A 24,057-nucleotide genomic window follows, 5' to 3' on the forward strand; every position below is an offset into this window, starting at 1 on the left:
TATCTGTCCACCAGCCTGCGGCAGGTCCCGTGGGCCACCCTCGGAAACCTCTGGCTCCAGCTTTCCCAAACAGACCAGGTTTACATTCCTGGGCCGGCCCACAGCCAGGCCCACGAGCCCTTTCGGAGATGGGGGAGGCGTTGCCTCACCCAGCCTGGCACACTTGTAGAGGCTGGAGCTGATGATGCAGCTGTTTGAGCTGAGCCAGCCTCACCCCCGTTTCTGCTCTGCACGAAACTGCAGGGTCCTGGGAGTGGACAGAAGGGCCCATTAGACTTAGGCCAGGTTCCTCTGTCCCTCTGAGCTGTCATTGTCCGTGTCCAAATCTGGAGCTTCTGGGGGGCATGCCTGGCACAGGGCCCAGCGCATAGTAGGTGCTCAGTAAAAAACGGGGCATGAATGGGTGAGTGCATGCATGAATGGTCACATCTGCCGACTGGTCACGTCATTTTCCGGCCAGCCACTGTCTTTTGCTAGGCACCCTCCGAGCCCTGGCCCAGGCCGACTTTCTTTACAGAGCACGTGCTATGTGCTGGGGTCCTCTGCCACATTACACACGATTTTGGAGTTCCCTATACTTTGCTACAACTGCACAGTCATTCAGGGAACTTCTTTATTATTTGTTTTTTTAGACAGAGTCTTGCTTTGTCACCCAGGCTGGAGTGTAGTGGCATGATCTCGGCTTACTACAATCTCCACCTCCCAGGTTCAAACGATTCTCCCACCCCAGCCTCCTGAGTAGCTGGGATTACAGGCACGCACCACTACACCTGGCAATTTTTTTTTTTTTTTTTTTTTTTTTTTTTTTTTTGTAGAGATGGGGTTTCACCATCTTACCCAGCTGGTTGCAAACTCCTGACCTGAAATGATCCACCACCTCGGCCTCCCAAAGTGGTGGGATTACAGGTGTGAGTCACCATGCCCGGCCTTACTTTTTATTTTTAAAATTTCTTTTTGAGACGGAGTCTTCCGCTGTCACCCAGGCTGGAGTGTAGTGACGTGATCATAGTTCACTGCAGCCTCAAGCTCCAGGGTGTGAGTGATCCTCCCGCCTCAGACTCCGGAGTAACTGGGACTCCAGGTGGTACCACCACACCTGGCTCCGTTCAGGGAGCTGCTTAGTTTTTCTCCAAGTTTTATTTTGAGTCATTTGAACCTATATAAAAGTTACTGTGGGACAGCGGACATTGATCAATTGTTAATATCTTTCCATATTTCTCATCTATGTTACATAAATTTGTATCATACACACATTTTTTCTGTATCATTAAGAATGAATATAGAGGTGTTTCTGAAGACGTCACCTTTTTACTCTGAAATACTTCAACTCTTTCCTGTAACAAGGGTATTTTCTGATTTGACACAATAATTACAGCATTCAGGAAACTGAACATTGAAGTAATACCTTCATTTAATGTACAGCCTGTATAAAATTTCCCAGCTTTCCCAGTAACGTTCTTTCAAAAAACTGTTTTGTTTTGTTTTAAATCTGGGATGTAGGCCAAGATCGCACAGCGTGTGTACTTGCCATGTCTTTTGAATTTTCTTAATCTAGAACAGAGGTCTGTAAACTTTGGCTGTAAAGTGAAATGCGGGGGTTGCAGGCCTTATGATCGCTGTTACAGCTACTCAGAATTGTCATTGTAACACAAAAGCAGCTCTAGACGATATGTAAGTGAATAGGCATGGCTGCATTTCAATCAAACTGTATTTACAAAATCAGGTTGTGGGCCACATTTGACCCAAAAGCCAGCTCCTGATCTAGAACATTCTCCTTCCACACCCTACCTTTCCTTACCCAGTGTTTTATTTTGTCTTTTTATTTTTTAACTTTTTGAGACGGAGTTTTTCTCTGTTACTCAGGTGGGAGTGCAGTGATGCAATCTCGACTCACTGCAACCTCTGCCCACTGGGTTCAAGCAATTCTCCTGTCTCAGCCTGGAGTAGCTGGGATTACAGGCATGCGCCACCACACCTGGCTAATTTTTGCATTTTTAGTAGAAATGGGGTTTCACCATGGTGGTCAGGCTTGGTCTCAAACTCTTGACCTCAAGGGAACCGTCCACCTTGGGCTCCCAAAGTGCTGGGATTACAGGTGTGAGCCACTGCGCCCAGCACCCCCCACCCACCAACATTTTATTATGGAATTTTTCAGACACTAAGAAATGGAAGAAATTTCACAGTGAACACCCACATACCTAGATTTTCCTGTGCACATTTTATTTTGCGTAATCACATAGCTCTCCTCCATCCGTCTTATTTTTGGACATGTTTCAAAGTAAGTTGCAGATATCAATATAATTTCCCCTAAACATTTTACTATCTATAACCACCTTAAAAAGAATTCCAACCGGATGCAGTGGCTCACACTTGTAATCCCAGCACTCTGGGAGGCCGAGATGAGAGAATGTTTGACTTCAGGAGTTCAAGACTAGCCTGGGCAACCTAGGGAAACCCTGTCTCTACAAAAAAATGAAAAAATTAGCCAGGCATGGCAGAGTGTACCTGTAGTGTCAGCTACCCGGGAGGCTGAGATATAGGAGAATTGCTTGAGCTCAGGAGGTTGAGGCTGTAGTGAGCTGTGTTCACACCACAGTACACTCCAGCCTGGATGACAGAGCAGACCCTGTCATTGTCAAAAAAAAAAAAAATAATAATAATAATAAATAAATCCTGCATTGACAGTTTTTAAGTGTCCAGGAAGTTATTTCGGAAAACATTCTCCTAATGTGGATTTGTCAGATTGTTTGCTGAAGACAAGATTCAGATTGAAGATTTTTGACAGGGATATATATCACAAATGTAATCACGCATCTCTGGTGAGCTCATTAAAAGTACCAGCTCTTGGCCAGATGTGGCTGGAGCCTGTAATTCCAGTACTTTGGGAGGCTGAGGTGGGCAGAGCACCTGAGGTCAGGAGTTCGAGACCAGCCTGGCCAACATGGCAAAACCCGTCTCTACTAAAAATACAAAAAATAGCTGGGCATGGTGACACACGTCTGTAATTTTAGCAACTCAAGAAGCTAAGGCAGGAGAATCACTTGAACCCAGGAGGCAGAGGTTGCATTGAGCCGAGATCGCAGCACTGCACTCCAGCCTGGGTGACAGAGAGAGGCTCCATCTTAAAAAAAAAAAAAAAAAAAAAGGTACCAGCTCTTGAACCTCTTCTCAGAGACTCTGTTTTTTGTAGGTTTTAAGTGGAAGCCCAGAATCTATATTTTTAGTAAGTTTCCCCCAGCGATTCTGCTGTTGAGCCCACCTGGAAGTTAGCACATTATTTAATACAATTTTCACAGGCGCTATTTCAGAAGGTGGGGTGTGACCTAAAGCGGAACTGATGAATCCTTCCTCTCATCGTGTGTGCTGCAGTGGGGAAGATTAACTACCCAAAATCACACAAATATGCCGCAACCCATCATAAAATAGATGTCCTTATCCCTGTGTTTTGGATTAGAAGGCTGAGGATCGGGTGGTTAAGGAACTAGCTGGAGATGACTCGCCTCTCCAGGGTGGATCCGCACTTGGAGTTCTGTGTGTTTGACGCTGGCACAAGCCCAAGCGTTGTCCTTTCTGCTAGACTACCCCCTGCTGTCTGCAACGGTACTGCAACTAGAGTTCTTGCCTGCTGGTGCCAGGCTGGTAGATATTTTCAAGTCAGTGTTATAGCAGGAGGGCCTCAGAAGATGGTTGCCATGGCCATATTTGATGGCCTAAATTGAGGCTCCAAACCCTTACTTCACCAAAGTTCCTCCAGCCCAGGAAGCTGTGGGTCTCCTGGGCCTGGGGCTTTGGGAGGCAGAGCTCACGGCTGAAAGCCAGCATCTGCTTAAACTTTCCATCAGAGCCCTGATGAAGAGATCTTTCGTGTGTGTTTTTTTTTCCCTGACGCAGCTACACTACTCCAAGGGTGAGGTTCAGAGCACGTTTGCCTTGGGCGTGGAGGAGCGTCATTTTCACATCAGCACCCAGCTGGTAGCTGCTAAGGCCAGTCTCGCCAACTTCATGAAGCTGGAACATTCCTTTCTGCAGGTGTGTGGAGGACGGCCCAGGCCCAGGGCATGCGGGGGTGTGGGGGTCGCTCCTGGGACAGCCCTTGCAGAAAAGAGAAATTGTCCTAATGTCCTGGTTCCTGGGAGGAAGGGCAGGCGAGGCCGTGAAATGGCCAAAATTTGCTGGAGTAGATAATCAGTTGGTGTCTTTATCAATCCCTTTCTCCTTTTGCATGATTTATTGAGCATCTACTAGGTGCCAGGCACTATTTCAGAAGGTGGGATGTGACCTAAAACAGAACTGATCAATCCTTCCTCTCATCAAGTGTCTACTGTAGTGGGGGAGATTAACTACCCCAAATCACACAAATAGATAGTAGTAAGATCTGGAGAAAATGCACTGAAGTGACTGAGTGAACGGGGAGTGTATTTAGATTAGGTGGCCAGGGAAGGCTCCATTGAGGAGGTGGCGCTTGAGCCTGCCTTGGATAAGTGCAGCCATTTGAAAATCTACGGGAAGGCCAGGTGTGGTGGCTCATGCTTGTAATACCAGCACTTTGGGAGGCTGAGGCAGGAGGATCACAAGATCAAGAGATCGAGACCACCCTTACCAACATGGTGAAACCGTCGCTGTTAAAAATACAAAAATTAGCCAGGTATGTTTGTAGTCCCAGCTATTCAGGAGGCTGAGGCAGGAGATTAGCTTGAACCTGGGGGGTGGAGGTTGCAGTGAGTAGAGATTGCACCACTGGGCATGACAGCAAGACTCTATCTCAAAAAAAAAAAAAAAAAAAAAAAGCCGGGCGCGGTGGCTCAAGCCTGTAATCCCAGCACTTTGGGAGGCCAAGGCGGGTGGATCACGAGGTCAAGAGATCGAGACCATCCTGGTCAACATGGTGAAAACCTGTCTCTACTAAAAATACAAAAAATTGGCTGGGCATGGTGGCGCGTGCCTGTAATCCCAGCTACTCAGGAGGCTGAGGCAGGACAATTGCCTGAACCCGGGAGGTGGAGGTTGCGGTGAGCCGAGATCGTGCCATTGCACCCCAGCCTGGGTAACGAAAGCAAAACTCCGTCTCAAAAAAAAAAAAAAAAAGGCAAAGTTTCTACTGCACCCTAGCAGTCTCCCTGCAGTGCCTTCAAGTGACCCTCAGACTATGGTACCTACCAGCAGGGACAGCCAGCCTCTCTGAGCCTTTGCACAGGCTGTTCCATCTGCCTGGAATGCTCTTCCCTGCCTCCTCCCCAAGCTTGCTTCTCTGCATTCCTTTCTCCCTTGAATTCCTCTTGTGACCATCCTTGTCCCATCATTTTCTGTCCTGTGACTATCTCCCTGTCAGCCTGGGTGCCCCGTAAGGGCCAGGACCAGGTTTTGGCTATCTTTGTACACAGGCGCTCAGCACTGGCTTGGGAGCATAAAACCTGCTCACTGCATGATTGAGAAATCCCAGTACCGACTGCGGGGCTCCTGCAAGCTCCTCTCCACATGTAACCCTGGGCTGAGCGCACCATTCATATTATCTTGCAGAGGTTGACACTTTGTTACCTTCATTGTCTAGGAAAGTGAGGCTCAGAGAGGTTGGAAACTTGCCCAGAGCCACACAGCTTGGCCATAGAGTTGAGAGGTGGCTGTTCTGTGCTGTCTCCAGCGGACCACAGTCCCTTCACCCACTCCCCTCTTTTATCAGCTCATCCTTAGGAAGCATTTGGCTTTTTGATTCCCTGATGTGTGTCACCATGCAGAAAACGATAAATGATCCACAAATACTCCCTTTCTCCTCCTCAGCAAGCTTCTCTCCTTTCCCATCCCAGGCAGAAGGGTGGGCCAGGTTCCCCTGTGACACCATCATTCTCTTCCAGCTCAGCGCCCTTCCCAGGGAGCTGGTCCTGAAGACCACATATGAGAGAGCTCATGGGACCCGCGTCCTGCGCCACGTGGTGCTGTGGGATGGCCAGGAGTTGGCCCTCACTGGGAGCCTCTCCGGGTCTCTCCCCAGGCCCTTCAGGAACCTCAGCCTGCAGGGTGAGTGTGTGAGGGGATGTGGGCAGCAGTGACCCAGTCACTCAAGAAATCATCGTTGGCCGGGCACAGTGGCTCATGTCTGTAATCCCAGCACTTTGGGAGGCCAAGGTGGGTGGATCATCTGAGGTCGGAAGTTCGAGACCAGCCTGGTCAACACGGTGAAATTCCATCTCTCCTAAACAAAAAGTAGCTGGGTGTGGCGGTGGGCACCTGTAATCCCAGCTACTTGGGAGGCTGAGGCAGGAGAATTGACTGAACCAGGGAGGCAGAGGTTGCAGTGAGCTGAGATCATGCCGTGGCACTTCAGCCTGGGCAACAGAGTGAGACTTGATTTAGAAAAAAAAAAAAAAAAAAAAAGGCCATCACTGAGCACCTGCTGATCCCAGGTGTGATTCTAGGCACTAGGGACCCATCGGGAAGCAAGATGGCCCAGGTGTCGCCCCTCGGGGAGACAGGTGTTGAGCAACAAGACACACATAAGCAAAATAACATCTAACATGATGATTTCTGCATGTGGGAAAGACTGTGAGAGCAAGCAGGCCTGTGTGGAGTTTGGGGCTCCTTTAGGTGGGGTGGTCTGGGAAGGCCTCTTGGAGGAGGTGACTTCCGGGCTGAGATCTAAGGGGTAAGCAGCAGCTGGCTGAGGTGCAGATCTGAGCAGAGGCACTTCAGGCGGAAGCCCCTGGTGGAAATGAAATTTGCATGTGGAGCAGCATCAGGGAGGCCAGGGTGGCTGGAGTGGGGAGAAGGGAGGAGGTTAGGCAGGAGGGCTGGGGGACCCAGGGCACACAGGGTCTCAGCACACAGAGAGGAGCTAGGACTTATCCTGAGTGCGACTGGGCAGGGAGAAGGGGCCAGGGTGTGGGTGGGGTGGCATCCCTGGGCAGTTCTGGTGCCAGGGGAGGTGCATGCCAGTGCAGCCCTGACAGCAGCGGTGAGCCCCGGGGTCCTCCAGGAACAGGCATCCCTGGAAGGGGCTCTCATTCGTGGCTTATGCAGCCACGCAGACTGTCAGTTTCTGTGTGCGAAGCCCCCTAGGCACAGAGAAGAGCCTGACCCCCGACCCGCCAGGTGTGGAGAAAGGGTGCAGACCCCAGCCCGGGGCATGGCTTGCCAGGTGGCCTGATGGAATCCTCCCAGTGTCACGTTTGCCAGTTGTGTGCCCTGGAAGGCAGAGGAAATGAGCAGGTCCTCAACAGGCCAAGGCAGTGTGCATGCCTGTATGTGTGTGCATGCATGTGTGCACACCTGTATGCATGTGTGCCTGTATGTGTGCATGTGTCTGCGTGTGCATGCCTGTATGTGTGCATGTTTGTGCGCCTGTGTGTATGCCTTATGTGAGCATGCGTGTGTGGATGCCTGTGTGCATGGGTGTGTGTATATATGCACGTGCATGCATGTGTGTGTTTGTGTATTCGTGCCACCCTTGGTGAGCCTCACAGCCTGCAGCCCCACACTGTGGTTGCAGTGTTGCAGGTGGTGGGTCAGCGGGTGGCAGGGAAGAGGCTTCCAGCCCTGCCTGTGGTCAGCCTCCCCGGAACCAGTGACTGGGTGATGCCCTGAGAACCAGCCAGTGCCAGTGCCTCTGAGCACAGCTCCCTGCAGCCCATCTGAACATGTGGGTGTCCTTTGTACAGAGCTCAGAGCTCAGCACAGCACAAAGCACCCCCGGGCAGCCTCCTGCTGCAGGGGTCTGAGAAAGCAGACTGTGCAGGGGCCTCAGGAGGTGGGGTCAAGTGATGCAGGAAGTCAGGGCAGCTTGACTCACTTGGGGGACAAAGGAAGAAGTCCCAGGGTGTGCAGACTGTTTCGAGGATTCAGCTATGGGGTGCCACCTGTCATCCCCTGAGATGGAAGGAGAGCATAGGACTGGGCGGCATGGGGACATGCGGATTCTGAGGGGGCGCAGGTCACCCATGCATGTGAGGCCCCCGAGAGCGATGCAGGTTGTTGGGGGTTGGGGCTGCTCCCATTACATCTTGATTCAAGATGGTAAAAAACTGCTCCGAAACTCAGCGGCGTCAAGCAAGCAATGGTCCTTGCTCACAAGGCTGTGGGTTACCTGGGCAGCTTGTCTGGTCTTCTGCATGTTCAAGGTCAGCTGTAGGGTGGGCAGGCGGCTCTGCTGGTCTTGGCTGGGCTCTCTGACCTGCTCGGGGGCTGGCTGTCAGCTGCACTTGGACATCCTGAGCTGAAACCAGGCTCCCTCCAACCCCAGGTGGCACCAGCCCACAGGTGAGCAGGGTTTGGTCTCATGTGGCTGGGAAGGGGTTCAAGGGGGGAAGTGTGGTGAGGCCTGGGCTTAGAACTGGCGCTTGCTCGGTCACGTCACCGAATTCTATTAGCACATCACGAGGCCAGCCCACGTCCAAGGGCTGGGGAGGCAGATGTCACCTCCTGGAGGAACCTTGAAGTCTCATTGTCATGGGGACTCCCACAGGGACAGTGTAGGGTGTCAAGTGGTAATGGTGACAGAGTGAGTGCAAAGCTTCCGAATTTTGTGAAACTTATCTGAGTGTGTGGCCCCGAGTGGCCACCTGCTTGAGCTGGCAGCAGCCACTGCTGAGAGTCCCCTGAACCCCTCTGGGGTTGGAGCTGCTGACCTCAGCTCACACGGCCCACCCTTTGTGTGTCCTGCCCCGCCCAGTGGAGCTCACCCACCCGCTGCCCCTCCCCCTGCCTCGACACTGCAGCCTCCACCTGTCTTCAGAGCATTCGGGAGGCAGCCACCGGGACGGCCTGGTTGTCAGCTGGGATGGCAGGGACCAGGTAGGTGTTGGGGCTGGAAGGTGACCCTGGGGCAGAACTCAACTCTACCCTGCAGGCTGAGTGGGGTCCTTGGGGCCCTTCCTGTGCCTGAGGAGCCTTACTGGGGGCTGCCAAGGCTGCACCATGTCCCACAGTCTCATTGGAAGGGCAGCAGGAGACCTGGGTCCCCACAACACCTTGACAGGTACAGCAGTGACGGTGGCTGACGGGCCCTGAATGCTTATCCCGTGCTAGGTGCTGTGTGTCAACTCACACCTCAGCCTCCCATCTCCTTGGTGCTATTAATAGCCCCGTGTTCGGATGATGAAACTGAAGGTCTTCGAGGCGCGGTGACCTACCCAGAGCCACAGAGCTAGGGGAAGACAGTGGAAGAGGAGGGCGACCTCTAGTTTCATCTCTGTCATGTGTTCGCTCCATCCGCTCCCCTCCAAGCCTCGATGTCCTCCTTTGAGAAATGGGCTGAGCTCTCCCAGGGCCTTGCACAGGGCTGGGTTTGTGCTCAATGCCACCTGCCCTTGCAGCCTTGACCCTGATGGAGAAGGTGGTTTGCATGGGTGGGAAAGGTGTGGCCTGCCTGGGTAAGGCCCTGGCTGAGTCCGTCCCCCTCCCCAGGTGCTGGTCTCCTCCTCCCTATGGCTGGGGAAGAGTGAGTTGGCTGCCCACCTGGCCCTGGCTCACCCGTTCAACGTCTTCTGGCGGCAAGCCGAGGCCAGTGGCCTTGCTGAGAGCAGAGGTGGCAGGCAGAGCCGGCAGGTGAGCGAGGATGTCCCAGGCGCCCTTGTCGGGGGCGGGAGCTGGGAGCCACGTGGCTGAGCCTGGGGGGCTGGGCCCGTCAGGTAGGAGGAGACCATTTTCATTAGTGACAAGGACTTCTCCAGAATCACAGCTCCCTGAAGCCTGGGATCTCCTCGGTCCTTCAGTTGTTCCTTTACCAGTACCTCATTGAGCACCTACTGTATACCAGGCAGTGTTTGTGGACAGCTCACATTTTAACATGGGAAGGAAGTCCAGGCATCTCCAATTCATCATTTACAGTTGCCTGTTCAGTGGTAGCTTTGGGGACTGAGTGAGCAGCTGGGCACCCCGTCTGGCTGGGTGGCCTCTGGTGTCTCCCGTTGCCTCTCTAAGCCAGGTGTCCCCAAACTACGGCCTGCGGGCTGCATGCAGCCCCCTGAGGCCATTTATCTGGCCCCCCGCCACACTTCAGGAAGGGGCACCTCTTTCATTGGTGGTCAGTGAGAGGAGCACAGTATGTGGCGGCCCTCCAACGGTCTGAGGGACAGTGAACTGGCCCCCTGTGTAAAAAGTTTGGGGACGCCTGCTCTAAGCCTTCGGTTTTTCCGTCTGTGAAAGGCAGGACAATAGGCCAGTTGTGTGCAGGCAAAAGACGCTCTCCAGAATTCAAGCCAAGGAACGAATTTAAAAATCAGAAGGTGCGGTAAGCACCATAAAGCAGTAAAGATGGGCTGGGCACAGTGGCTCACGCCTGTAATCCCAGCACTGTGGGAGGTAGAGGCAGCCAGATCACTTGAGGTCAGGAGTTTGAGACCAGCCTGGCCAACATGACAAAACCCTGTGTACTAAAAATACAAAAAATTAGCCAGGCATGGTGGTGCACACCTGCTGTCACAGCTACACAGAAGGCTGAGGCAGCAAAATCACTTGAGCCCAGGAGGCAGAGGTTGCAGTGAGCCAAGATCATGCCACTGCACTCCAGCCTAGGCGACAGAGCAAGACTCCATCTCAGAAAGAAAAAAGAAAAAAAAAAAAAAAAGAAGTAAAGAGTATATAAGATTGAGAGTAACTGGGCAGGTGGGTGGGAGCACTACTGTAGGCGGGTGGTCAGTGAGGGCCTCGTGGGGGAGGCAGCCCCGAGACGGAAAGGACCAGGCTTGCGAGAAGGTGAGGAAGCAGCATGCAGAAGGCAGGAAAAGCACGTGGAGGCCCCCGTGGTTGGAAGGAGCCAGGTGCTTTGGGGAGAGCTGGAAGGGGGATAAGACAGAGGCAGAGTGTTTGGCGGGGGCGGGTGACCTGGCGATGAGGTCAGATGGGCCGGGACAGACCCTGCTGGGCCTGGAGGCCGCACTGAGGCGCGCGATTGCTTTCTGCTTTTGGAAATGCTGGGTCTGGGTGTTGGGGATGAGGCGGTTTTTTTTTTTCACTCCAGATGCTTTCAGTCTGCAGCCTGGGAACAGCTCTGGGCTCTTCCAGAGATGAGGGGCAGGGCAATCTCTCCACCCCCCATCCTAATTCCTCTACAGGGATATTGTGGCGGGGGTGCCAGCTTCATCCTCCCTAGCCTCTCATTTCCCAACAGAGATGGGGTGTGGGGGTGCTGTTAACCTCTCTTCTCCCCCGAGTCTCCCCCTTACCCCACCACTGCCCTCCCATCTCAACACAGGTGCAGCTCACCTGGAACAGAGGACAGCCTGTGACCCTGCAGCTCACCTGGGCGGACAGCTTCTCAGCACACAGCACCGCCTGGGACGGCTGCCTGGCTGCCTCCCCGGGGCAGGTATGCAGGATCTGGCCGCTCTGCCCAGTGTGGGGCTCCCCTTTGCTCCAGGCTTCTTGGCTGCCCCCCACCTAGGTCATGTACCCTATTCTCTTCCCTATCAGCTCCAGGAAACCCTGGGCCTGGATCCCCTCCGGGCCTGTGGGGCCATAACACAGACCCCAGACGTGTTCACGGAACAGCTCGACCTGTCCTGGGGCCAGCAGCACATGTGGCAGAACTTGACACATGAGGTGAGGCCTGGGGAGCAGCGTCCGGGCTGGGAACCCCCAGGCGGCTCCACCTGCTGGAGGAGTGCCCCGCTCTCGGACTGTGTGGTCTTGGGTTCCAGTGCTTGCGGGATCCTGGGCAACTCGCTTCTCTGCTGTGCACCTTGGTTTTCTCACCTGTGAAATGGGCACAATACTCCCTACCTGGGATATGGTGAGGGCTCTCAAGACAAGAAAAGCATGTGTTTCCAGCATGAGATGATGGAAACAGATGGGGAAGAAGGTGGGGTGCTAGTGGGCTTCTCAGGAGGGGGCGGAGGGAGAGCAGGAGCTCAGATTCCAGGAGGCATCAGGGACCAGGTCTCCCCCAGCGTCACTGCCTGATGGGTTCCTTGTGAGGCCGAGCACTGTTCTGCAGAGCCTGGGGCAGGAACGCACCCATGGAGTACTGGGGAGAATTGGCCCTGGGAGCCCCCTTCCTCCTCTGGGCCTCCCACCTGGGTTCCTGGGGCTCTCAGGCCCGGCCCCCTACGTTCTCCCAGGAGAAATCCTGCCATGGGCAGGGCACAGTGGCTCACGCCTGCAATCCCAACACTTCGGGAGAATCACCTGAAGTCAGGAGTTCAAGACCAGCCTGGCCAACATGATGAAACAGTGTCTCTACTAAGAATAGAAAACAATTAGCTGGGTGTGGTGATGTGCACCTGTAGCTCCAGCAATTGGGGATGCTGAGGTGGGAGAATCACTTGCACCAGGGTGGTGGTGGTTGCAGTGAGCCGAGATCATGCCACTGCACTCCAACTTGGGCTACAGAGCAAGACAGTCTCAAAAAAAAAAAAAAAAAAGAAAAAAAAAAAAAAGAAAATCCTGCCCGAGTGTAGGTGGGGGGTTGTTGTGGCTGATGAGGGCTCTGACAGTGGATTATTGGCACATGTTCTTGCTAAGTGAGGGTCTCCACCTGCAGCTGGCCATGGGCATTCTGACGTGATGAGCCCCTGATACATGGGCCCTCTCATTCTAGAGGCATTGGCCATTTCAGCCAGACAAAATCATCGTGGAGGCCATGCTGGAGCACGTCCTCGGGGTCTCTTGTGCCCCGCAGAGCTTCCGGGGAGAAGTAGAGACTGACTACGCACACTGGCTGCGGCACTCCGTCCACCTGGGGCTCTGTGACCTGCCCGGGGTGAGTCTGCCCTGGGGAAAGGGGCAGCCAGAGGACCAGGGACCAGTGGTGATGGGGCAGTACAGAGGGTGGTGCCCGCAGAAGGCAGGGGTGTGAGCGAGGCAGCCAGACACCAGCATCGTTTCTCTGCGTTCTGCCTGCTGGGTGACCAGGCAGGGTGCATCTCCTCTGAACTTCCAGTGTTTCACCTGAGGAATGGAAGCAGAAGCAGGTTCCAGGAGGTAGGGTGATGGTGAGAGTTCAGAGAAATGTGAGGCAGGAATGCTCAGCCTTGGTGCCTGGCACAGAAGTTAGAGTTGCTGTAGTCATGATTGCCTCAGAAGAGAGGTGTTGGGACCTCTTTTCCTCAATTCCTTTCCCCTCCTGGGGTTGGTAGCTGGTTGATTGGGTCTTTTATCCACCCACCCATCCATTCATTCACCCCATCCTTCCTTCCTCCTTCCCCCTTCCCATCTTCCATCCATCCCCCTATTTCTGCCCTCCCACCATCACTCCCTTGCCTCCCTCTATCGCTTCACCATCCATCCATAATCCGTCCATCCACCCCAGGGACCCACAGTCTTCCGTAAAGGGACAGATAGTAAATATTTTAGGCTTTATGAACCATCCAGTCTCTGTTTCCAGTACCAACTCCACCACTGTCTTGTGAAAGCAGCTATAGATGATATGTAAGTGAATGCATATGGCTGTATTTCAGTAAAAGTATTTGTAAGTTGGCAGTGAGCCAGATTCAGGCCTGAACCATCGTTTCCCACCGCTTATCTATTTCTCTGTTCATTCAGAAAACGTGTGTGTTTCACCTATGCCAGGCTGTGCTCTAGGTGCACGGACTGAGTAGTGAGAGAGACAGCCTGGCTGCCAGCCTCCTGGGTGGTGCGTCGCAGTGGGGCCAGGAAGACACAGCAAACTAGACTGCTTGGTCTGTGGTCAGGGCTTGGTAAATGCTGTGCAGGGAGAGGGCAGGGTGTTGGAAAAGGGGCCTCACTGGTGAGGGTGAGCCCTGCAGAGGGAAGGGGCCTGAGGCAGGACTTTGCCTTGAGGACCATGGGATAGCCCTTATGGAGAGAGCAAGGGAGGTGAGGTTGGGAAGAGGAAGCAGTCATAGGCCATGCCAGAGCCTGGTTTCTTTTAAGTGCAGGGAACAATGTTTGATCAGAGGTTTTTTTTTTTTTCTTCCTGAGACAAAGGCTCTTGCTCTGTCACCCAGGCTGGAGTGCAGTGGCACGATCTCGGCTCACTGCAACCTCTGCCTCCCAGGTTCAAGCAATTCTCCTGCCTCAGCCTCCTGAGTAGCTGGGATTACAGGCAAGTGCCACCATGCCCAGCTAATTTTTATATTTTTAGTAGAGATGGGGTTTCACCATCTTGGTCAGGCTGGTCTTGAACTCCTGACCTCGTGATCCACCCACCTCCGCCTCCCAAAGTGCTGGGATTACAGGTGTGAGCCACCGTGCCCGGCCCTGATTTGTGTTTCTTAGAGGTTAGCTAGGGCAGGGGCAGGTGTGGAGGCTGGGAAGTGACAGCTGCTGCTGTATTCCTGGTGAGGGGATGGGGAGGAGAAGCAGCTCTGACCGCCCCCCACCCCCACCCCCACCCCCAACCCCTTGCCTGCCTGACACCCAGACTCTTTCATCCCAGGCCCTCTTGGTCTCCGGAGAGCACATCCTGGCCCGGGGTGGGCTCCTGCTGCGTTCCCGCTGCCGGGTGGGCCTCGCCCCAGCCCCAGACCACAGCCTGCACCTCAGCCTGACCGTCCGAAACCACAGCAGGCCTCATTCGCCTGACTTCTCCGGGGAGCTGGAGGTGGGTGGCCAGGACCCGGCTGACACTCCCTGGGGAAGATGCGCCGACTTCCCTCCCGTTCCTCCCTGGCCAGCAGCTCCTCACTGCTTGGGCTGCCCCGCCATCTAGTGGCCACCTGAGGAACTGCAGACCAGCACCCTGGATGGGGCCAGAGCATCACTCTGGGTTCAGGGAACACTTGCTGAACCCCAGGAGAGGCCCTGGCACCAAGACAAAGCAGCTCCTCCACCGGCCCAATACCCAGCCCTTCCTATAACGGAGAGGTAGCCACTGGGCTGCCCACGTTTGAATCTCAGCCCAGCTGCCTCCTGGCACCTGAGTTTCCTCCCTTGTAAAATAGGTATAATAATTGCACTGGCCCTATCTCCCATGGGGTTAACATCGCAAAGATCACATATGTTCATAGGCATAGATCGCTTCAAGCAGTGCCTGATGGAAAACAGCCACTATGTACGTATTTGCTGTCGTTAGCCACTACTGGCCCCATCTCCTCTCCTTCCTGCCTCCCAGCAGCCCTGGAAGTAGGAGGGGCTGAGTGGGCCTCCAATGCCCACTCTACCTTGACCTTGCCAGGTGATCCCAGCAAGGAACGTCTTTGAACATCTGTTTCCTCATCTAAGATCGGTTGTTTCACAGGGTGGTTTTGTGGGGGGATCTGGATAGTAGTTCCCACTGCTTGCATAGCCAAGGCACAGGACATAGCAGGGGCTCTCGGTGTTTCCATCTACCTCCCTGTCTCCCTGGCTGGGTGAATTTGACCTTGTGACTTTCTTTGGTGAGCCTCAGTCTTCCCAGTCAAATGGCAACATTTAACATCTCCCTTGCAGAATCTTTAGGAGGAAAACAGACATTTGTATAACATCTGCATATAGTAGGTACTTGTGAGAAGGGAATTCCCTCCCTTCCTGGCATCTAGAGCTGGATGAAGATGGCACGTGTGGGTTGATAGTTCAGCAGCTGTGGCCATTGCGAAGATTTTCCTTCCAAGGTTCCTGTTCTCTGGGACTGAAGGTTACTTCCCGTTTCCCAGCCAGGCTCCTGGCTGCTCCCAGCTCCCAAGACCCCATGCCTGACAGAACCGGATGCCTGGGAAGGAGGCTGTGGTGTACACTGAGCAAGTGACTGGTCCTCTTGCTTCCCTGTCCCGCATTTACTTGAGACAGCTGTTCTGGCGCCTTCTCACTGGCTCCATTCTGGGGTCGGTGGAATGGCCAGAGGCTTTCCCAGCCTTCTTTGATCGTCCCCACAACCCAGTGGCCCAGGACAGACTCAGGGAGGTCAGGCACTCTTCCAGGCTGCACAGAGGCAGATGCGGCTGAGGCCAACTCCATGTGGTCTGCAGATTGTCCCCTGACCCCACCCGGCTGGCAGGATCACAGTGTGCTCTGTGAAATCCCACAGGAGCTGGGCTGAACTTTCTTCCTAACTTGGATCTTTTCAGAGATCAATGTGCTTCTGCATGTGTAGTAAGCACCCTGCATGAGGTTCCAAGGGTGACTATATTAAATTGCCATCAACCAGAAGGCTTAATGCAACAGACATGTTGGTCTCACAGTTCTAGAGGCCAGAAGTCCAAAATCAAGTTGTCAGCAGGGCCACCTTCCCTCTGAAAGCCTTAGGGAGGATCATTCCGTACCACCTCTACCTTCTGGTGGCTGCCAGGAATGCTTGGCTGTGGTGGCATTGTGCCAGTCTCTGCCTGTCCCATTTGGTGGCCTTCTGCCTTCTGAGTGTTGTCTTCACATGGCCTTCTCCTAGGGACAGCATTCATTGGGTGTGTGGCCTACCTTCATCCACTATGGCCCCATCTTGATATTTGCAAAAAAAACTATTTCCAAATGATACCATGTTCACGGGATTGGGGGGTTAGGACTTCAACATACATGAGGAACAAAATTCAACCCATAACAGACACACGTGTAGACACACATAAACTTTTAAGTCTTTCTGAGTTTTAGGAACCATTCTTCTGTATGTTTTACAGACCTTGGAGCTGAGGCCCAGAGAGGGTGCCGCCCTTACTGAAGGGTGCACAGCTTGATAGCTGCAGTGTCTGGAGCAGAATACAGGGTAGCTGAGGCTCCGTCCACTGCAGGGCCTCCTCCAGGCTTGTGTTCTGTTGGGGCCTCTGAGCCTCTCCCCAACCCCATTCTAGACTCACCTGTCCTGGTCCTGGTCCCTGCCGTGCCCCCAAGGCTAGACACCTACAGGGATTGAGGTAGACTGCTCAGTGCCTGGGGTGTTATGCCACATGTTACCCACGCCTCCGTGAACTTGCTTAGACCTTTGCAGTGGTTCCCATGCACATTCCGAAAGCCTGGGCTCTTGGCAGAAACACCAGGGCATCGGGAATATTAGAAACACAAGGGCGGGGCGGGGGCCTCCCTCAAACCAATTAAATCAGAGCGTCTGGGTGGGGCCCGGGAAGCAGTCATCTCTAAGTTACCCTGTGGTGGCTGCTGCTGGGTTGGTGGACTCCTAGATGTTTTTTGAGACAGAGTCTTACTGTCCCCCAGGCTGAAGTGTAGTGGCACCATCTTGTCTCACTGCAACTCCCGCCTCCCGGTTCAAGCTATTCTTCTGCCTCAGCCTCCCAAGTAGCTGGGACCACAGGTGTGTGCCACTACACCCAGCTAATTTTTTGTATTTTTAGTAGAGACAGGGTTTTACTGAAGCCATGATGGTCTCGAGCTCTTGACCTCGTGATTCACGATACCCCTGCCTTGGCCTCCCAGAGTGATGAGATTACAGGAGTCAGCCACTGTGCCTGGCCCTGAGTATTCTCATAGGTGCTTTCTGCGATGAGGGACTGGGAGCCTTTCGGGAGGGATGTGATAGAGGGAAGCCTGTGGCCTGGAGATTGGGGCTTGGGTATTGTGCCTTCCTTTCATTTCCTAGGTCTGACTACAACCTCCCCAGCCAGTCCGTTCCTGAGCCTGCAGCTGGCAGGACACAGAAACCAGGAACAGGGCCTGGGACAGCCTCCACTCAGGACTTTGCCCTCCCCCTCCCAGCTTCGTGACTCCAAGGCTCAGCGGGTTGGCCTACTGGGACGTGTCTCTACCTCAGCTTCTCAAAGCCTGGTCCAGTTGGAGGGCTATGTGGACAATAGGGAAGAGAAAGTGAGGCTGTCCGTGTCTGGGGTCCCAAGCTGTCTCCAGGCCTCTGTGGGCCATGAGGAGGGTGAGTGGTGGCTGGGTCCCAGCTCGGCTCACTGGGTCACGGCCCCCGGCCCCCGTTGGCTCAAGAAAGGAGAGAGGTCTGGGCATTAAGATTTCAGAAGTCAGAACTGGGCCCATGGGCTCATATCTGTAATCCCAGCACTTTGGAAGGCCAATAAAGGAGGATTGCTTGAGCTCAGGAGTTCAAGACCAGCTTGGGCAACACAGTGAGACTCCCATCTCTACTTCAAGCCTGGTGGGGTGGTGCGCTCCTGTGCCCCAGCTGCTGGGAGCAAGCTGTGATGGTGCCACTGCACTCCTGCTGCGGTGGCAGTGAGATCCTGTGTCAGAAAAAAGGCTCAGGAAACCCTGTCAGGACCACACGGCATACCTCACTTACGGCCATTGCTGGGAAGGGTACAGAAGAGGGGACTTCAGGTGGCTCAGCAGGTTGATTGAGGTGGTGCAGCTCCAGGTTCTCACGTTGTAGGGCTTTGGGACTTGGTGTGGGGCCGTAGGGAGCTATGGAAAGTGGTGGAGGAGTGGGCAGCTGGAAACATCGGGTGCCCCAGCAGGTCCTCTTCTGTCTCCAGGGAGCAGAGAAGAGTGTGTGGTGCTGCGGGCGTGTGCCAACCAGCGGACAGCGGAGGTGGACGTCCTGTTCCGGGATGGCAGGCAGCCCTTCCAACCCCTGGGTCGCCTGACCCTGCAGGCTGCCAACCACAGCCTCCTGCTGGCTGCGCACGGCTGCCAGGGGCGCCTGCTGGGCCATGTGGAGGTGAGGGGGCCTGGGCTGGGCCACAGGGAAGGGGTTACCGTTCTCTCTCTGGGCAGAGGCCACAGTGCCAGGAACCCCAAGCCCTTGGGATCCATCTGTGCCCAGAAACCAGAGCACACAGTCCCAGGGTGAGGCCTGCACCTGTCGCTGACACCGAGACCATTAGTCCATCTCATTCCTTTGTGGCCCCGAGGGAGTCCCAGCCTCTTCTCTGTCCTCACAGTCCAGGATTGCAGCAGTTGGCTCCCAGGTGCAAGCCCGGCTGGAAGAGAAGGTTCGAGGCTTGGGTGCCTCTGTGAGAAGGTTGCAGCACCTGGTGGGTAGCACGGAGGAGAAGGGGTGGGTGGAGAGCTCCCCCTCTGGCCTGGCTTGCGTAGGCCCCACTTGCTCAGCATTCTGCCTTGGGCTTGGGGCTCTCTCTGCCCTCGACCTCACCGCGATTCTGCCTTGGCTTCCCTGTGCAGGTTCAGCTGGGAGGCACCCTGAATGGCCTGGCAGGCCGCCTCCTACAGCTGTCCCAGGCAGGGCTGGAGGCCATGCAGACGAGTGGTCGGGCGGTCAGCACCTTGTGGGGCCACAGCCAGGCCTGGCAGGCATTGACACAGCACCTGCCTCTTTACCTGGACCAGCTGCAGGTGGGGCTGGAGCAGCTACGGAACGAGCTGGAACGTGAGTGTGGGAGAGAAGGCTCAACCCTGCACCGAAATCCACACTCACTTGGGCCCTAAACTTTCACATTGGCCTATGGCACTGTTAATCAGAACGGTGGCCTTGCTTCCTGATGGCCTGCCGCCCAGCTCTGTTGAGACCCCCGCCTTACTTCTTACAGATCTGTAGCCTTGGGTTTTTTTGTTTTGTTTTGTTTTTGTTTTAAACAGAGTGTCTGTTGCCCAAGCTGGAGTGTTGTGGCACAAATTTGGCTCACTGCAACGTCTGCCTCCTGGGGTGAAGCGATTCCTGTCTCAGCCTCCCAAGTAGCTGGGACTACAGGTGCACGCCACCATGCCCAGCTAATTTTTCTATTTTTAGTAGAGATGGGATTTCACCATCTTGGCCAGGATGGTCTCGATCTCTTGACCTTGTGATCTGTCTGCCTCAAACTCCCAAAAAGCTGGGATTACAGGTGTGAGCCACTGTGCCCGAGCAACCTCCTTTTTTTCATGGGCTGCTGTCTCATTCTTACAAGGTCTCCAAGCTAACGTCCCTCATGCCTGCTGCCTCAGTTTCTTCAGTCTTCCGCCTGCTTTTGAGTGGACAGCCTTGTTTCTGTGAAGCTCACTGCCAGAGGGTCTCTTTCTGGTTCCATGATGAGCTTACTGTGGCCATGTGGTCTTTAAACGCTCAAAGCGACTGCCCTTCTGGCAGGACTACGAAATTCTGGCCTCTCCACTATCTGGGGCTAATGCCGGCCCAGCACAGAGCCCCCAAAGCCCTGCCCGGCCCCAGGGTGGACATCCCTCTGACTGGCTGTTGAATGTCACCTCTGCATCCTCTCTGCTGTGCCAGAGTCCCACGGCCACCCACAGGGCAATGAATTTGGAAGAGTGCTCCAGGACTCGGCACACTGCTGTTTGTGACTGTGATTGACTACAGTGAGAGGAGGCAGGAGTGTCAGTGCGGAGTCCACGGGGAACCAAGGCCAGCACCCAGTGTCCTCTCCCAGTCCTTGTGCCTTCACACAAGATGCACTTGGCTGTCCCGGCACTATGCCACCCAGGGTGTTTAGTGGGGGCTGCCACATTGGCAGGTGTTGCCTGGCTTAGAGCACACTGTCAGACTCCTAGGAGGCAAGCAGGGGTCCAGCATAAACCACTCTGTACAAACAGTTCAGGTGCAGAGAGCCTCATATCACTTCTAGGAGTGGTGGGAACCCTCCTCCCATCCAAGTTCACAGACATCCTATGAGCAGACCTTGCAGAGGTGGCGGGGGTCTGCTGTGACAACTCGCCTGCAATCTCCAGTGCCTGCTGCTCTATTCCTTTTCGCCCACTCCCCCCATCATCTTAACCCCAGGAACAGGCCCAGTCTCCTCCAGGCCTGGGCTGGGCCTCTGAGCTGCCCAGAGGCCTTATAGTGGGTGGTGGCTGCCTGTTACAGGGCCCCTGGCCACACTGAAGGATGCCTACCTGGAGGTGACGATGCGGCCCCTGGAGGAGGTGTGGCGGGAGCGGGCTGAGGAGGCCATGTGGTGGCTGCAGACCTGGGTGCCCGGAATGCCAGGCAACGGGGGTCCCAGGCCCATCAGGATGGCCGTGGGGGCTGTGAAAGGCACCCTGGAGCTGGTGAGTGAGAGCAAGGATGGGGCATGGCTGGCAGTTGAGGATGACCGAGACCGCTCTCACTCTCCCCTCCCTCTCCAGGTGGCCCACCAGATGCTGTCCTGGGCTGAGGCCACATTCTCACGGGCATTGAAGAGGCTCTGCAAACCCCTGCTGGACCTGTATGACCTTGCAGCCAGGTAACGCAGGGTTGGGATTAGCACATCTGTTGTTTCTACCACATGTCAGGTGCAATGCTGAACGCTTCGACATGCTCTGACTCACTACTGACCGCCCTGCACAGAGGCTTCTTCACTCCCTATTTCACAGGAGAGGAAGCTGGGGTTTCTTCCTCACTCCATAGAGACCTCATGAGCATGGCCCGAGTGCAGGCAGGATTTTAGGAGCTGCTGTGGAGGAGCGCAGTAGGTGAGGCTGACCCCTGCCTTCAGGAAGCTCATTTTACTCAGACACGAAGCCCAAGCAGTCATGTACAGCAGGGTGTGCACCGCCCCCTGCAAAGAGCCCGAAAGTCATCCTCTTGTGGCAGAGAAGATGGCCTGCTTATTTCCTTTCGTTTTGTAATCATCTTTCTTTTGGGATGGAGTCTTGCTCTGTCTCTGAGGCTGGAGTGCAGTGGTGTGATCTCAGCTCATTGCAACCTCTGCCTCCTGGTTTCAAGCTATTCTTCTGGCTCAGCATTCCGAGTAACTGGGACTACAGGTGTGTGCACCGCCGCACCTAATTTTTTGCGTTTTTAGTAGAGACAGGGTTTTGGCACTCAAGGTTCGTCTCAGACTCCTGACCTTAGGTAATGAACCACCCTTGGCCTTCCAAAGTGTTGGGATAACAGGCATGAGCCGCCATAGTGGGCCTGTTTTGCAATCTTTTAAACATACAAAAACCCTTCCTTCTTGCAGGCCGTGCAGAAGCCGGCCACAGGCTGGGTGTGGCCCACTGCCCATCATCTACCACCACTGAGCCAATACATTAGGTGGCAAGTGCTAGAGAAGGAAAATTGGTGAGATGGTGGGCTGGGGATCCTATGGTGTGGCCAGGGCTAGCTTTGAGGAGGAGGTACAGTTGGAGCAAGAGACATGGGGCTAGTGTGGGAACAGAGCTCCAGAGGGGGGCATCCCTGTACAGAGGCCTGGGAGAGGGATGTGCCTGGCGTGTTTGTTTTTGAGATGGAGTCCCATTCTCTGTCACCCAGGCTGGAGTGCTGTGGTGTGATCTCAGCTCACTGCAACCTCTGCCTCTCAAATTCAAGTGATTCTGCTGCCTCAGACTCCCAAGTACCTGGGATTATAGGCATGCACCACCATACCCGACTAAATTTTGTATTTTTAGTAGAGATGGGGTTTCACTGTATTAGTCAGGCTGGTCTCAGAATCCTGGGCTCCAGAGACTCAGTGCTGGGATTACGGGCATGAGCCACCATGTCTGGCCTGTTTGAATAGCAAGGTGGCAGGGTGATGGAACTGGAGGGACTGGGAGGTCCCAAGGCTGGGGGGTGAGGGGAGGTCTCTGGCTTCTTCTCTGATCTAGGAAGGATGTGTTCACCCTTTCACTTCAAAAGGCCCCTTTGCTCCCTGTGTTGAGAACACGGGGGTGGTGGATACAAGTGGGGAACCCAGTCTAGAGCAGGGGCCTGGGGACCCAGTATCCTTTTCCCTCACAGGGATGAGGCCCACCAGGAACCGGGCTCCAGTCAGTCGGGCAGCCCCCTTTTTTCATGCCGGTGGCCTTGCAGAGCATCTGGATTCCGGCTCTGCCTCTAACTGGGATTCATCTGCATCGGCTCTGTGTGCCCCAATTTCCCCCGCAGTATAATAGGGACTAGACCTGCATCATGGGAAAAAGGCTCCATGTAATACAAGTTCCTGTTCCTGCCACCTTGTGGTCAGAATGTAGGCTGAGGAAGGGAAGCACTCCCAAGGCGGGGCTTTGGCTTGGTTGAAGAATCACCTGCTGCCTGATTACTCGCCTACCTGGTGAGGGGGATCTGGTTGGGGTGACAAAAAACGGATTCAACTGGCAGCGAGGGCATTGAGGCTGCTTCCTGCCCCAGCTGTAGGGCCTCTGGGCCCCTGCACCCCCTCCACCGGCCCATCAACAACAGAGTGTGCGATATTCCTCTTCCCACTCCACCCCTATGTGAGCCGAGATCTCCCTGGTCTTTCAGATCTTGGAGGCTTGACCCTACTCTACATATTGAGAAAGTTCCACTCCTCCCCTCAACTGCAGAAATTTCCTAGACCTGTTGGGCACAGTGGCTCACACCTGTAATCCCAGCACTTTGGGCAGATCATCTGAGGTCGGCAGTTCGAGACCTGCCTGGCTAACATGGTGAAACCCTGACTCTACTAAAAATACAAAAGTTAGCCTGGCATGGCAGCGATTGCCTGTAGTTCCAGCTACTCTGGAGGCTGAGACAGGAGAATCGCTTAAACCCAGGAGGCAGAGGTGGCAGTGAGTTGAGATCATACCACTCTACCCAAGCTTGGAAAACAGAATGAGATTGTCTCAAAAAAACAAAACAATTTCCTACACCTTCCAGTTCCTGTCCTTGGCATCCCCACACACAGGCCCCATGCTGCCCAAGACGCAGGGGGCAGACCAGGCATGACATCAGACATCTATGTCCTCAAAACACGGCAGCTTGTTTCTGTCCCGGCCTCACCCCCCATCTCTGCTGTCACGCCGGCCTCTGTCCTCCTCCACATCATTATGGGATTTCCTAGAACAAGGACAGGCCCTCCCCGAGAGGTATCTCCATGCTCTCCATGGCAGAGCTCTTCCTGCGGACCTGTGAGCTCCTCCTCTGCAGCCAAAGGAGGCAGGGCTCGGCCAGGTATAGCGACTTGTCCAATGTGTTCCCTCTAGGAACTACTCAGTTGTAGTGACTTTGCCACTGCCGCCTTGGGGAGATGAGCCCCTGGACGTGGCCCGGGTGACCAGCTACCTGGTGGAGGAGAAGCTGCTGCGGCCACTCCGAGAGCTGTCCAGGGCCAACGTGCTGGCCAAGTTCTACCAGCTCAGACGCCGCCTTCTGCAAGGTCCCTGGGAGTGTGAGTCCTGCCCCGGCCTGTGCCGCCCTTCTCCCTGGGAGCCCCCTGTCCCGTGGGGACAGCAGTAGGGCCATGCAGGGGCAGGTACTGTGGGGATACAGGGAAGCCTGCAGAGGCTCGTGGCATCATGGTGCCAGGCCCAGAGCTTACTGGACTTCTCAAAGTCCTATGAGACTAGGGCTGAGGCTGTACATCCTGCTTTTCTCCAGATTATAAGGTCTGGCCCAGCGCAGGAGTATAGTGGGCCATTTAGGGCTTCAGGCCAGCTCTCTCCCTGTGTGCTCTGCTGTAGCAGCAG

General features: G+C 54.6%; 1 protein-coding gene across 1 annotated transcript in view; it reads left to right on the forward strand.

The window, feature by feature from the left end:
• LOC101027862 (uncharacterized) overlaps positions 1–24,057 on the forward strand; it is a 173,512-nt gene that overhangs the window by 122,964 nt on the left and 26,491 nt on the right. The window contains exons 47-61 of the mRNA XM_074381574.1: positions 3,892–4,029; positions 5,850–6,012; positions 8,660–8,781; positions 9,394–9,534; positions 11,183–11,296; positions 11,401–11,529; positions 12,527–12,688; positions 14,327–14,491; positions 17,506–17,674; positions 18,246–18,430; positions 18,654–18,746; positions 18,895–19,105; positions 20,528–20,712; positions 20,791–20,888; positions 23,575–23,759. Of these exons, the coding sequence (XP_074237675.1) occupies positions 3,892–4,029; positions 5,850–6,012; positions 8,660–8,781; positions 9,394–9,534; positions 11,183–11,296; positions 11,401–11,529; positions 12,527–12,688; positions 14,327–14,491; positions 17,506–17,674; positions 18,246–18,430; positions 18,654–18,746; positions 18,895–19,105; positions 20,528–20,712; positions 20,791–20,888; positions 23,575–23,759 (2,260 nt within the window). The remainder of the gene's footprint in view (positions 1–3,891; positions 4,030–5,849; positions 6,013–8,659; positions 8,782–9,393; positions 9,535–11,182; positions 11,297–11,400; positions 11,530–12,526; positions 12,689–14,326; positions 14,492–17,505; positions 17,675–18,245; positions 18,431–18,653; positions 18,747–18,894; positions 19,106–20,527; positions 20,713–20,790; positions 20,889–23,574; positions 23,760–24,057) is intronic.

Source organism: Saimiri boliviensis, chromosome 12 (assembly GCF_048565385.1).
Source record: "Saimiri boliviensis isolate mSaiBol1 chromosome 12, mSaiBol1.pri, whole genome shotgun sequence".
NCBI classification, from domain to species: Eukaryota; Metazoa; Chordata; class Mammalia; order Primates; family Cebidae; genus Saimiri; species Saimiri boliviensis.